The sequence below is a fragment of the Onychostoma macrolepis genome, chromosome 16 (assembly GCF_012432095.1).
Source record: "Onychostoma macrolepis isolate SWU-2019 chromosome 16, ASM1243209v1, whole genome shotgun sequence".
In the NCBI taxonomy this organism is placed as follows: domain Eukaryota; kingdom Metazoa; phylum Chordata; class Actinopteri; order Cypriniformes; family Cyprinidae; genus Onychostoma; species Onychostoma macrolepis.
Window position 1 is genome coordinate 5,174,468 of NC_081170.1, and position 14,759 is coordinate 5,189,226.

General features: G+C 33.8%; 2 protein-coding genes across 2 annotated transcripts; both read right to left on the reverse strand.

Moving 5' to 3' along the window:
• Nucleotides 1-141: 141 nt before the first annotated feature.
• Nucleotides 142-8,576, reverse strand: ica1 (islet cell autoantigen 1). The gene is made up of 13 exons (XM_058747480.1): nt 8,312-8,576; nt 7,852-7,881; nt 7,597-7,762; nt 7,434-7,506; nt 5,702-5,825; nt 5,419-5,617; nt 5,096-5,221; nt 4,711-4,809; nt 3,687-3,775; nt 3,557-3,606; nt 3,226-3,468; nt 2,147-2,227; nt 142-1,654 (listed from the first exon to the last, which is right to left on the reverse strand). The coding sequence occupies exons 2-13, from the start codon at nt 7,866-7,868 to the stop codon at nt 1,542-1,544; spliced, it is 1,380 nt and encodes a 459-aa protein (XP_058603463.1). The 5' UTR covers nt 7,869-7,881; nt 8,312-8,576; the 3' UTR covers nt 142-1,541.
• Nucleotides 8,577-9,677: 1,101 nt separating this feature from the next.
• On the reverse strand, nt 9,678-14,115 carry LOC131521637 (neurexophilin-1). The gene is made up of 2 exons (XM_058746572.1): nt 14,110-14,115; nt 9,678-10,415 (listed from the first exon to the last, which is right to left on the reverse strand). Exons 1-2 carry the CDS (start codon nt 14,113-14,115, stop codon nt 9,678-9,680), a joined length of 744 nt encoding a protein of 247 aa, XP_058602555.1.
• Nucleotides 14,116-14,759: the final 644 nt, after the last annotated feature.

Genomic DNA, 14,759 nt, shown 5'->3' on the forward strand with positions numbered 1-14,759 from the left:
GGAAAATGTACCAATAATATGTGCACATATTAACATAAGTATTAAAACTAATAGTAATCTGCATATAGAAACCAGAAAAAGAATTTTCTTTCTTCTGCAAACAATTGAAATAATTTTCATTCAAAATATTTTTAAAGGAAAACTTCTAGCGGTAGCATGTACTTTGTGTATATACTTTATAAAAGGTATAGTCATACTATTGGGTAAAATGAAGCTGCTTTTATTCATTTCATGCCATTCAGGGTTACAGTCGTATTAGAAATGGAAGAAACACACAAGTACGACACAAAATATTGAAAATTATATGGCATTATTTGGTGTAGCGGGATACGATTTATGGTGATGCATATTTTACTTTGTCTAGTAAAGCTCTGATATGAACTGACTTCAGTAAGGCCTTTTGGTCCCACTGTGCATTGTGTTATGTGGAATCACATTTACAAATCTTTATTACATTTTATTGCACTTGCATGTTTGTAGTTTAATATGTACGGTGAAAAGTAATTTATAGTACATGGGAACCTGTTTTCAGGCACACAAACATAATCAGCACTAAGAAATACAGTTAACCAACATATACATAAATGCTTACTTCATATGACCTGGTCTGACCAAGTTGTTTATTGGATACAATATTTGATTGGTATTCATGACAAAAATAATAGAGTACAATAGTCAGGTTCTGGAAGTAAAAATCCTATTAATTTTCTCATAATGTTTAAACCTTTCAACAAACCATGAGCTCTGATGTTTTATTATTTATTATATACGCTTTTAAGGGGGGAAAAATCCACCATCATGAATAAATAAATGAATGAATTAAAAATAAAAAAATAAAACCCTTCCAGAAAATTACTTCCAGAACCAAGCCTGTAAAAAGTGAGCACAGTTGCTTTCTATAACATAACCATACAGTACATCTTAAATAAGGTGTTAAATTTATGTACACCTTGACCTATTAATAGCTGCTTTCACATCAGGTGAAGTTTCCATAAGATAATATTATATATATATATATATATATATATATAATGTTCATTAAAATAAATTAATTGAAGGACGGTGATAAAGTCCTCTCATATTTAAGGCTTCTGAAATGCAGCATTAGTTTTAGTTGACGGCATTAAAGAAAGACAACTTACATAACATTTGCAAAAATACTTTTCCATTTCTTTCATAACTGATCAAGGCAACATCTAAAATAAATAACGATAAAAAAGTCTGAAATCATGCAATATCACAATATACAAACCCAAACTACTTACTGTTGCTAATAATGCTGTGTCAGTATATACATTTATGTAATACAAGAAAATCCACAATGTTATGGCAAATCAAACTGCCTTGACAATACTAGCAAATGAAAAAGGAATCAAGGCCAGAGTGATTATTATTAGTTTCCTTTGGCAGCAAATATTTCTTCGTTAAATAATTAAGGTTAACTGCTATGGCTGATATCTGTGCGGTACAGGCGTCTGTAGGCCTCTCACATGAACTGTCGATTGTGCGACGGGTGTAAAGTGCATCTGTAACAGGGCAGATTAAGCGTTCAGGAGCTCATGTTCTTCATCGGTTCGGCCGATCGCGTCGGGGTTTGACAGCGGATCCAGATCGGCAAACAGATTGAACCAAGCAGAGAGATCTTTTGAGGTATCTGTAATAAAAAACTGAGTATTAGAATCGTATTACAATATATACAAAAATACAACCTAAAGTTAACACAACCTAAAGCTAGGGGTATAAATATTTGCTCTGACATCAAATCTGAAATTTGGTCTCAATGTAAAATCTAAAATTTTAAATATCATATACACTATATTGCCAAAAGTATTGGGTCACCCCCTTCTAATGAACAGGTTTGACTACTTTAGTAATTTCCATGAGTACAAATCTTAATGTTTAAGCATATAATGATATTCTAGGGAATTGTGTCACGAATCAGTACGTTTACAACTGAAAATAGATTATTTTTGGATAAAAAATTAACACAAAAGGCATTATTATTATAATCAAGTATTAAGTATTCAATTCTATAATACTGTAAATGCATCTTTTTGACATCAATGCATCACAACGGATCAATGCATGTTTACACTCTCAATACTGGTTATGACTGATATATTTAAATGACTCTGATCATATTTACCTTTCACTGCAGGTTTGGAAGAGATTTGACTCGCTACAGATGAGTTTTCAGGAATATTCTGTGGAATGGCTGTTGTCCAACCTGGAATACAGACAATATTTAAGAGCATTTACAATGTATATACACTACAAATTTGGGGTCAATTTAAAAAAAAAAAGATTTTTTATTTTTTACTTTTAATTTATTCATTCAGCAAGGACAAACATTATGGAATCTCATTTCCACCACAAAATAAAAAAGGTTAATTGCAAATTGTTTATCACACAATTCAGACTGATTTCAGAAGGATCATGTGACACTGAAGCCTGGAGTAACGATGCTGAAAATTATAGCTTAGCATTACAGAAATAAATTACATTTTAAAATATATTTAAATTAGTGCTGTCAAATGACAAATCACAATTAATCCAAAATAAAAGTTTAATCGCATCCAAAATAAAAGTTTTTGTTTACATAATACATGTATGTGTACTGTGTATATTTATTTATGTATGTATGTATATATATATATATATATACACACACACACACACATACATACATAAATAAATATACACACACATACAGTATATATTTTGAAAATATTTACATGATGTATATACATTTATATTCTTATATTTTATATTATATATATATATATATATATACATTTAATATATAAACGTAACATTTTTCTTAAATATATACATGCATGTATTTGCATTTATAATGTACACAGTATACACACATATATTATGTACACAAAAACTTTTATTTTGGATGCGATTAATCGTTTGACAGCACTAATTTAAATATAAAAACAGTTATTTTAAATTATAATTTTATTTCACCATTTTTCTGTTTGACTATTTTTGATCAAGTAAATGCAGTCTTTCAAATTTTGAAGTCTTTCTACTTAGTCTTTCTAGAATATTTTCAAAAACGTTAAAAAAAATCTTACCAATCCAACTTTTGAACACTAGTGTATAGTCTGTTCCATAATGGACTGTTATTGTTGTATCATCTATTTCAGACAGAAGATACCGATTTCATTCGGTCTCTGTCTAAAGCAGACTTTCTGGTAAGATGTTTCTGCTGACCTGAGACTGTGGACTGCAGGTCGTTCATGTTCTGGTCGAGTAGTTTGGAAGGCAGAAAGAAAGCGGGCTCCTCCTCGGGCAGCTGCGTCTCTGCTCTGCTACCGTCGGCCGGATCATCTTCCCCAAACACCTCGCGCCATTCCTGTGAGAAACCCCTGTCCTCCAGAGAACTGCTGCCCAGAATCTCATTCAACAGACTCAAGCCATCCTTCTCCTGACCGCCGGAGAAAGCGTCATCATTTCCTGTGCGTACAGTGTGAAGTCATTGGTTTAAGGATGAACTTCTCTTCATCTGTGGATAAAACTCATTCAGCTTTTATGAAAGCTTTACCTGTTTGCATGAGGTTACTGCTCAGAGTTTCTTCTTCAATTGAAATAAGCCTGAAAGAGAAGATACGATATGAGCGATTAGAGGTTTATACATGTCAAACTACAATAAATGAGGACAGAACAGCTCCTACGTTTCATCTGTATTCTGACTCGTCTCCTCATCTTCTGCTTTTGCCTTCGTTTTCTTCTTTACTTTTTTCTTTGCAGCTTGATCTGAACCCTGGAGTATCAGACACAACAGATTTGTTGGACGTGCATCATAATATCACTGCTTGTTTGTCTAAATGATGAAAGATGGGTAAGTATTTAATAAATGTAACTATTTTATCACAAATCTGAATCAAAAGCCTATTTTGGGATGATTAATCAATAAGCAGCAGGTTCCTGTTGTGACAACTTGCCCCATATCTCTACTACTGACAACATCAAGAGGATATTTACTTGAGAACTGAGACCTCCAAACCTCGCTCTGAAGCACACACTACTATTCCAAAGTTTGGGTTGCTGAAAGTCTCTTATTCTGACCAAGGATGTGTTTATTTGGTCGAAAATATGCTAAAAACTGTAAAATATTATTACAATTTTTTAAAAATAGTTTGCTATTTTTATATATTTTGAAATATAATTTATTTTTGTGACTTAAAGCTGAATTTTCAGCATTACTACTAAAGTCTTCAGTGTCACATGATCCTTCAGAAATCATTCTAATATGCCGAATTGATGCTCAAGAAACAATTATTATTATCAATTATGAAAACATTTGTGCTGCTTTATACTTTTGTTCATTTAAAAGAAAAATATTTTGTAACATTATAAATGTAATTTTTGGTCAATTTAATGCATCCTTGCAGAATAAAGGTAGTAATTTCTTAAAAAATAAAATAAAATTACTAACCCCAAACATTTGAAAAGTAGTATATTTTTCCAAAATTTGTTATGCTAAATAAATAAATAAATGTGAATATAAAATGTAAGAAAATTATCTTTCTTTTAAACTAAAAACATCCGAAACAAATCTAAATCTCACTGAAAAATGAAACAAACTCATTTTATAGTTTTAACACAAAATGTGAGCCATGAAAGTACATACACATATTCATATGAATATTATCAAACTTCTATATAATGAGATTCGTTTCTTCTGAAAGCTCTCACCCCCAGTGCTGAAGCCTCTTGAGTCTGGCAGCCTTTGAAGCTCTCATGAATAGCAGCCATAGTGTGAGAAGTTTTCTCCCAGAAATGTAGCAATGTGGTCTGAAATAGAAGAAAAGACATTTATCCTCACGACACATAATTCTGGAAGGCTTTATTCTGCTTAACCACCTTTAACAATTCATTTAGATAATAATATAAAATAATAATAATACAAATAATAAAAAATTATAATTTATAAAAAGTAAAAATAAAATAAAATTAATTTAATCTAATTCAATTACAAATGCATCACATTTACAATGTTCACTGATCAGGTAAATAAATAAATAAAAATGCTATAATAATTAAAAAAAATAAGCTACAAGAAGCAATTAAAATTCAGCACCTGATATGTTGTCAGGACGTGCGAGAGCAGATTACAGCGACTGGCTCCGAGCAGATCAACCTTCTGACACACATCATTCTTCAGTTTGTCAAAACTTGTCTTGGTATGACGCACCTGAGTTTGAACCTGAGGGATGAAAAAAGATGAAACCCATCAAAAACAACCAGCAGAAGAAAGAAGTAGTAAAGACTAACAAGGACATTTCAGATCCTCTAGAAGACATTCTCATCCCACGCTACAGTAGATGAGAATGATTAGAAGACACGTTACTCCTTCTGCTGGTGAAACGCTTTCACTGCAGTCCCTTCCAGGGTGAGACTGACCTTACGGAACTTCTCCATCTGCTTGAGTGTGTCGGGATCCAGCTCCTGAGAAACGTCCTTCATCCAGAGCAGAGCTCCTCTGTACTCGGTCCGTGACTGCTCCATCCTGTTCACCGTCAGCCACGTGTCAGAAATGGCTCGGTAGCGAAACGTCTCCACCTCCTGGTACAGACGCCCCAGCGGACCTCGCAGCGCCAGCCTGCAGGGAGAAACGAATAAAGTAAATGAAGAAGAAGAAGAATTCCAAAACCAATCGCATCTGATTAGAAGCTTGATTAGAGACCTTTGCTGTGAAGAGAAGCAGAGAGCTTTCCCAGTAGCTTGCATGATCTTTCCAGCTCGACTTTTGTCCTGAGAGCCCTGTGAACGCAGGAACCGACCCAGTTCATTCTCCTCCTGGGACAAAACTGAAAATTGCATCAGAATTTAGCCACATACATATGTTTTCTTTGAATAATAAATCATGACTGAAATCTAGCTTTAAGTGTTAAACATTTGAATGGCACATTCTTAAAAATAAAGGTTCTGAATTAGTTTTTTGCAGCGATGCCATAAAATAACCATTTTGGGTGTTCAATTTAAAATATATGTGACCCTGGACCACAAAACCAGTCTTAAGTGTCAATTTTTCGAAATTTAGATTTATATGTTAGCTGAAAGCTGAATAAATACGCTTTCCGTTGATGTATGGTTTGTCAGGTTCGGACAATATTTGGCCGAGATACAACTATTTGAAAATCTGGAATCTGAGAATGAAAAAAAAATCTAAATATTGAGAAAATTGCCTTTAAAATTGTCTTAGCCAATGCATATTACTAATCAAAAATGAAGTTTTGATATATTTACAGTAATAAATTTACAAAATATCTTCATGGAACATGATCTTTACTTAACATTCTAATGATTTTTGGTATAAAAGAAAAATCGATCATTTTGACCCATACAATGTATTTTTGGCTATTGCTACAAATATACCCCAGCGACTTAAGACTGGTTTTGTGGTCCAGGGTCACATATTAACTTTAGGCCTAAATGTAATATCAAATAACACTACAGTTAAAATTATTATCAAGTATGTTCTTTAGTACGTTAGCACATCAAAATGTGTGTCATTTTTTAAGTATTACAAAAGATTATTAAAACAACAATTTAAAATTTACTTTAAAAGTAAAACTAAAAAAAAAAGTATTTTTTAAAATAACTACTCGTGAAATAACTATGAAATAAAAAGAAGTTGAACGTAAGAGTGCTTTTTTTTGTCCCACTTAAGACAGACATAAGTAAATCTTTATATATAATTTAATAATTACTTCCGCTGTCTTATTATACTTATAATAGCGGCACTTGCGTGTGACGAATTGAAAATTGTATGTTAAATATATTTGTGGGTTCACATTTGTAATGATTAAATTAGAATTTAGTACATTTTTAAAGCACGACAAAAGATTATTAAAACAGTTATTTAAAATGTACTTTAAAGTAAAAAAAACAACAACAACTTAATATTAAGTGAACCCTAAAAATTAAGTAATTTAAGTATTAAAAGTGCACTTTAGTGTGTTAAGTAACATGACGTTATACTCTCTTGACCTTGGTAACACTTTAGCATATAGGGATCAATTCTCACTATTAACTAGTTGCTTATTAGCACGCCTATTATTAACATATTGGCTGTTTATTAATGCTTAAAGCACATATTCTGCATCCCTAATCCTAACCAATACCTAAACTTAACTACCCTACTGACTATTAATAAACAGCAAATTAGGAGTTTATTGAGGCAAAAGTCATAGCTAATGGATTTTTAATAGTGAGAATTGGATCTTAAAATAAAGTGCGACTTTTTTATTGCATCAATATATATATTATCTGCAAGTATTTTTTAAATATACTTTTAAGATTTGATGCACACTTCAAGTGCACATTGAATACAATTAAGCTTATTTTTTTCACAACCAATTTATAAACGTGTGTATATCAATATTAATAAATGTGTGAATCTGCAGTTTACTTACAGCTGATTCTCCTTTGATACTGTTCAATCACCTTAAGGAGCTCCATGCACGTTCTCTGTACTGAATGAAACACCTGAAGAGAAGCATGAAAAACCACATTAAACACATGACCATTTGATTCAGTCAGACCCAGAGGAAAGTTTGGACTGGGTCCGTTCCTCACCTCCAGTTTAGCGTCCAGATCAGCATCGGAAGCAACGACATGCTCATCTTCCTTCTTTCCTGTGACTTTAATCAGTGTTTGCTTGGTTTTCCAGTACTTCTGCTGGAACTTGTTGACCACAGAAGATTCTTGACTTTGGAGAAAGTGATCAAAATGGGAAATACCTCTGCAAAGACATGACAAACCAATTAAGAAGGCATCTCATTTGTTTAAGTCTAATACTTTATAATGAATGGATGGTTTCTGCATACTCACTGGTTCCCTCTCTCCATGTTTGTCAGGTATCTGAAATAAAAAGATCATTATTGCATTATAGCTAACTGTCAATAGTGTCACGTTTGATAGTTTAACAGTTCTAATTTATAGTCATTGTTTTACTGAAAAAAGCGTTCAACAACGAAACCTGTTTATCATTGCATTTTGTAAATAAGAAATAATACACAACATGCAGGCCTCTTCTTTATCTTTCAAGAGCATTTTTTCCCCCCATAGGAACATATTATCTTTATTAATAAACCTAATTGACAATATCTAAACTACAGTACACAAATCACTCACAATATTCAACTGTATGTGATTCTCACATCCGTATTTCATTCTCTGCCGCACCAAAACAAACACCAGCTATATTCTGTCATTATGCAAACGCTACAGTAAATACAGGAAACGATCCGTTTCTAATAATAACAATGAATTGAATTATTGCGAGACTCACCTTGCGAGCTTGAATCCCGGCTGCTGATGTTTAAGACATGCTGTAATAGGAAAATAAAACGCTAACGTTATATGTGCATCGCTGCGCGTTTTTGGGTGCGCGTCCTTGCAGATGGAGCGATGACGTCATGCGCGCTACTGCACGAGCTCACTGCGAACATAAAGGAGTGAGAAGAGCGACATTTAACTTGAAACGGGGACTCAAAATGCGCAGTTGTGATCGTTCTAAAAGATTTTATTTTTATGCTTTTGGCTTTCGTAGATTTTAAAAGGCTATTAAAGTGTCTCTGTTTCAGTATTCATCTGTAATTCTCAAGAATACGGCAGAAGGTGCGCGCGGACGTTATCATGTGGTGTCTGTTACTTTTCTCAGCGCTTATGTGAATAGACTAATCACAGTCGGTTGCGATTATGTACATTTGAGATGATCAATATGAGATGCTCGGGTGGAAAAAAGGAAACAAATTTTTGCACTAAGAAACTGAAGCCTGTTTTTTTTTTTTTTTTTTTTTAAATAAGTCTTAATGTAAGAAAATAAAGGCAGTGCAGAAAATACATGTACACATACGATACACGCATTTGTTTCGAAATACGCAAACTCTCTCTGAAATGATTTAGAAACTTTAGAATGACCTTTAGAAATGTAGAATATTTGATAAACATCAAAATAAACAAGCTTTTACATTCATTTTCAGTAGAAGTAATTGTCTCCAACAGTGTGTGGCATGATGTATTCATTAATGAAATTACATTCACTTTCATAGCAGTTTCATTAAATCATCAGAGAAATGACAAAACCGTTGACACACGATCTCAGCAAAGCAAAATCAATTACAGGAGCTCATTAAGTTTTGCTCTGTCTGTCAGAAATTATGACACATATTCAGCAGCACTTCAGAGAACAACTTCTGATGAAGTTCGTAAGTGTGCATGGAGACAACCTGTACTAAGGATGTCTTTAAAGATTTTTCATAAATAACGCATTAGTATATAATGAAATTAGTAAGATTTATCACATTATTCACCTCAAAATAGCCTTACAGTCTTAAATGAATATACAGACATGCTTTTCTTAAATGCAGTTGCAATATGGATTTTGTATGCATTTTCACTTTGACACTTGTTTTGTGATGTCAGTTGCATGAAAATGTCTTCCAAACTAGAAGTCCCTTGTGTAACACTCATGCCAACTACAATCAAAAGATAACAGATTATTAGCTACTATGAATCAGAATCAGTTGATGAGTAAATCATAACAGAATTTTGAATTTGTGAACTTTTCCTGTTCCAGTTCAAAATGGAAACCTGCCAAATGATCTTAAAATAAACGCATGTACTAATTTCTCTTTTATTACAAGACAAAATAATCATCCAAAAGGTAAGTACGGAGACTCGCTGTGGTAGTTATAGTCTGGACAGACTTTCTGCACCAGTTTGTAGTCCAAGCTATAGAAGAATATGTAGACACAGATGACTTTGAATGGTTTTGAGCAGAGCCAAGACACATGGCTGTGAGTCTGATCCTGGTCGCAGCTATGAGACGGGTCGTACCAGCAGCGTGTGCTTTTGGTACCTCTCTCCACCCTCTCATGCTCCACCCTGCAGTTAAACATCCTCGACTCCACCGAGTGCAGGACGGTTTGAGCCGCTGCATCAAATTCCACCACTTTGCTCGGAGGAACCAGCCCTACGGAGACGTTTCCACCTCCGGTGGTGTTGTATCGGAAATAAACGCTGAACGTTCCGTTGCCGTGATCCACGATCTTCCCAGCGATGAGCAGGTTGAGGCTCGTGGACTTCACTTTGCACTGGAAATCTCCCCAGCCGAACATCTTCTTAGTTTTTCCTCTTTTCACCGTGACCCGTTTCCTGGATTGTTGGGCTGACGGGTGTGTCTCCGTCAGGTTTGGAGCCCAGTCCCAAAGCTCCTGCTCGGGACATGGCTGGAGTTTGTCAGACAGGAGGGCTTGGTCGGCATCACGGACATCGGGACTTGACATGAGCAATGGGTCTGAATCAGTACATGGATACTTCACTGTCCTCTTAGGCCTGTCTATTTGCAGAGACCTTGCGGTCAGAGGACTATTTCCTTTGGCATATCTGACCTGAGACAACAAAATGAGACAATAATGTAGTTTTACACACAAAAAGAGACAATGAAAAAAAAACCCCACCATATCAGAAGGACAAGATCTCCTTGACTTCATTCGAAATGATTTGACAGCAAATCTGTCATACAAGAGAGCTTTTATAAGTGAGCTCTTGGATCAATAATCCAAATTTTATTTTTATAGTATGTCACTTAATTAAAGAGAGGTTCACATCCAACGTCAGGGTCAGTGCAAGGTCAGTCCTGAAACAAATATGGAGATTCAAAAGGTGTCAGAGAGGTGCCTGTAATTGAATCTCAGCCATCAATATCAAATCAAAATGACCTACAGGAGAGTCAGGGAAAGATGGTCTGATTTACAAAAGCTAAACGTGTCCATATTAGATATAGTATATCTACATGATATCCATATATACAATATATCTACATAAATAGACAGACAGACAGACAGACAGACAGACAGATAAGATAGATAGATTGATAGATAGATAGATAGATAGATAGATAGATAGATAGATAGATAGATAGATAGATAGATAGATAGATAGAACAACAGAATGATAGACAGAACAATAGAAAGACTAGAGAGAGATAGATAGAACAGAACGATAGATAGAACAGTAGATAGAATGAACGACAGACAGAGAGACAGACAGACAGATAGATAGAACAACAGAATGATAGACAGAATGATAGAAAGACAGAGAGATAGATAGATAGAACGATAGATAGAACGAACGAACAATAGATAGATGAACAGAATGATAGACAGAACGAAAGATTGATAGATGGATAGATAGAACGATAGATAGAACAATAGATAGAACGATAGATAGATAGATAGTCAGACAGATAGGACAAAAGAATGACAGAACAATAGACAATGATAGATAGAACGATTGAATGATAGACAGACACACAGACAGACAGATAGATAGACAGATAGACAGATAGATAGAACAATAGATAGATAGATAGTCAGACAGATAGGACAAAAGAACGATAGAACGATAGAACGATAGACAGAATGATAGATAGAATGATAGAACAATAGATAGATAGGATAAAAGAATGACAGAATGATAGACAATGATAGACAGAACGATTGAATGATAGATAGACACACAGACAGACAGACAGACAGATAGACAGACAGACAGACAGCCAGACAGATAGACAGATAGATAGAACAATAGATAGATAGATAGTCAGACAGATAGGACAAAAGAATGACAGAATGATAGACAATGATAAATAGAACGATTGAATGATAGACAGACACACAGACAGACAGGACAAAAGAACGATAGAACGATAGACAGAATGATAGATAGAATGATAGAACAATAGATAGATAGGATAAAAGAATGACAGAATGATAGACAATGATAGACAGAACGATTGAATGATAGACAGACAGACAGACAGACAGACAGAGATAGAGATAGAGATAGATAGATAGATAGATAGATAGATAGATAGATAGATAGATAGATAGATAGATAGATAGATAGATAGATAGATAGATAGATAGATAGATAGATAGATAGATAGATAGATAGACAGACAGACAGACAGGACAAAAGAACGATAGAACGATAGACAGAATGATAGATAGAACGATAGAACAATAGATAGATAGTATAAAAGAATGGCAGAATGATAGACATAATGATAGATAGAATGATTGAATGATAGATAGAACGACTGAATGACAGACAGACAGATAGATAGACAGAATGATAGATAGACAGATAGATCATGACAAACATGTTCAGTACAGAGGTGACAGCACAGAAAAAACAAACATCTAATTCCAGCCCCCTGCAGTGATGAGTTAATGAGATAATTTAGGAATACATAACAAAAACCTTTCATCTCATTCGCCTCATTTACATTTCAGAATTACTTTTTTATGATACACAATACAGTCAGACATGCTGCTTTAGTGCCAGAATGCTGTGAAACATAATTAACTTCATTTGAAGACTGACAGTTTTCCCAAACAGCTCCGGGCAGGATTACGGCTTTCCGATGGCAGATTTACAGGAAGCTGGTTTAATGGATTAGGTCTCCAGCAGTTCCACACTGCCATCACACTCCAGCTATAAATAAGATCAAGGTGTTCCCAGCTCAGAGTTCATTTCCAAAAATGGAAATTTATGGAGTTGTAACATTCATAAACATGATTCAAAGGAGCCAGACGAGGTAATGTGTGTGTAAACAATAGCACCTTCATTTTGGATTAAAGTATGATTATGTATGATGGAATGCCAAGTAAACAGAATGGAACTTGTGCAGCGATCATTTGAATTATTATTATTATTTTTTAGAATGATGAATAAAAATAGTGACACATTTGAAAACAATACTTTTTTTAAGTACTATAAGTACAGAACTTTTAAAGTTGGCTTACAGGTAAACATAAATAAATAACAGTATGTTTAAATATTTTTAATATATCATATATATCATATTTTTAAACATATCAAATTAAATATTTTGAATACTACTACTTTTACTTGAAATTTTAAGTCTTTTTGTATTTAAAATGATTTTATGTATGCATGTATATTAATGTATTATTTTAATAATATACTATTATTTTTAAATATATCAAATTAAATATTTCGAATACTAATGTTTTACTAGAAATGTAAAGTCTTTTCAATCTTATAACTATGATTTTTTTAATTACGTGCTTTTTATAGAATAATATGACTATGATTATGCTATAAGCATTTCTAAGGATCTGATCTGTACGTTTTCACTCTGTACATTGCAGTCAGTCAGTCAAAAGAGGAATTAAATTCACCTGCAAGGATGAAATCATGACATACTGTAACTCATCTGAAACATTCCCAGAGGGAGATACTATCTCTGAAACCAGCGCTCTCCTAAACTTGAAAAAGAATCCATGATTGGGTTGAGAATATTAGTGAATAAATCATTAAGTCATGATTTAAATCCATAGATCATGGTTAAAAACATAAACAGCACCGTAATCAGATGAAGGCAAAGTTACTGCAACACTGGAGCAATTCCATTGAACATGTCCAGGTAAAAAAAAGGAAACCCCCAAAAATCGAAACTTATGTTATCAACTCAATAGCTCTTTTCACAGAATTCGTATATTGGATCTTTATCTCCAGAGGTCAGACACTTACAGTCACACTTATATATTTATATAAAAAAGCAATAATCCTTTTGAGGCTTGAGCACCACGTTGCCTCTTATTTCAATTAGAGACAAATCGATCTTCAGTCTGAGGTGTGAGCTGGACCTTATACAGAGAGAGGAGGACGCAGGACTGGAGACACAGACGTCAAAAACAAAATACTACTTCTGCTTCTTCAGCTCACAATGCTGGAATGTTGCATTATTAACAGTATGTGATGAGAAGTCCTACTCTGATTAATACTGGAGAACCTCTATAACAGCACTATGAATGATAAACTGCAATTGGAAGCACAATACATGAGACTGCAAATGTTCACAAAATGTTGTTTCACCTGAAAACATGATAAAATTGCTGACGTTTCTGAGCAGTATCGATCACTCCAGCGCAGTTTCCTAATGGCAAGCTGAACATTGATGACCAATACTGCATGTTCCTTCATATGATATTCTTAACCAACCATTAAATTACTAAAGTATTGCTGACAGAAACTATGGACAGCAGCATGTACCTGCATCTACTTGTGTCTTGTAATGCAATCGAGTTCCATCATTAATGATTATTATATAAATAGGAGGGCTTTTCTGTCGAGCTTCAGTTAAAGAAATGGTGGTTTGCTCGTTTTAGCTGGTTTCAACACATCAGACTGGTCTAATTTGACCATTTTATGGGGTTTTTGGGCACATCATTTGGATAGTAGCTCTATAAAAAATATACAAAATGTCACATTGTAGCATTTTATGAGTGAAAATGGTTTCTACACCATATTTTCTTCAGTGTGAACCATCTTAAACCAGCTAAGACCTGAAAATCACATTAAACTGTTTTGCTGTTTTTTTTTTGTTTGTTGCCCCATCAGGATATCATGATTTGTGGTAAAGAATGTCAATAATTCCTGTTGGAATTTCTTTTATAATTTAGAATCAGCTCTAAAGGATCCTAATGGGAATTTTGTAAAGATTCCATAACATAACAATTAATGTTACATCTTCTAACTGTAGAACAAAATACAATATTATACAAAAATATATGGTCACAGAATTTAGAGTATAATTTAGAGCAAATTAGAGAAATATCTGATTTACAAAGGAATTATTTTACACCCACACCCCCCAATGTGATTGCCGTTAATAATAAGACATTGCAATAGCATTTAAAAAA

Bases quoted from the DNA above. Each gene is read 5' to 3' on its own strand.
- ica1 (XM_058747480.1), bottom strand. The intron at 5,826-7,433 runs GTAAGTAAACTG...TGCAATTTTCAG, and splicing joins GTATCAAAGGAGAATCAGCT to TTTTGTCCCAGGAGGAGAAT. The intron at 3,607-3,686 runs GTAGGAGCTGTT...CTTCTCTTTCAG, and splicing joins AGTCAGAATACAGATGAAAC to GCTTATTTCAATTGAAGAAG.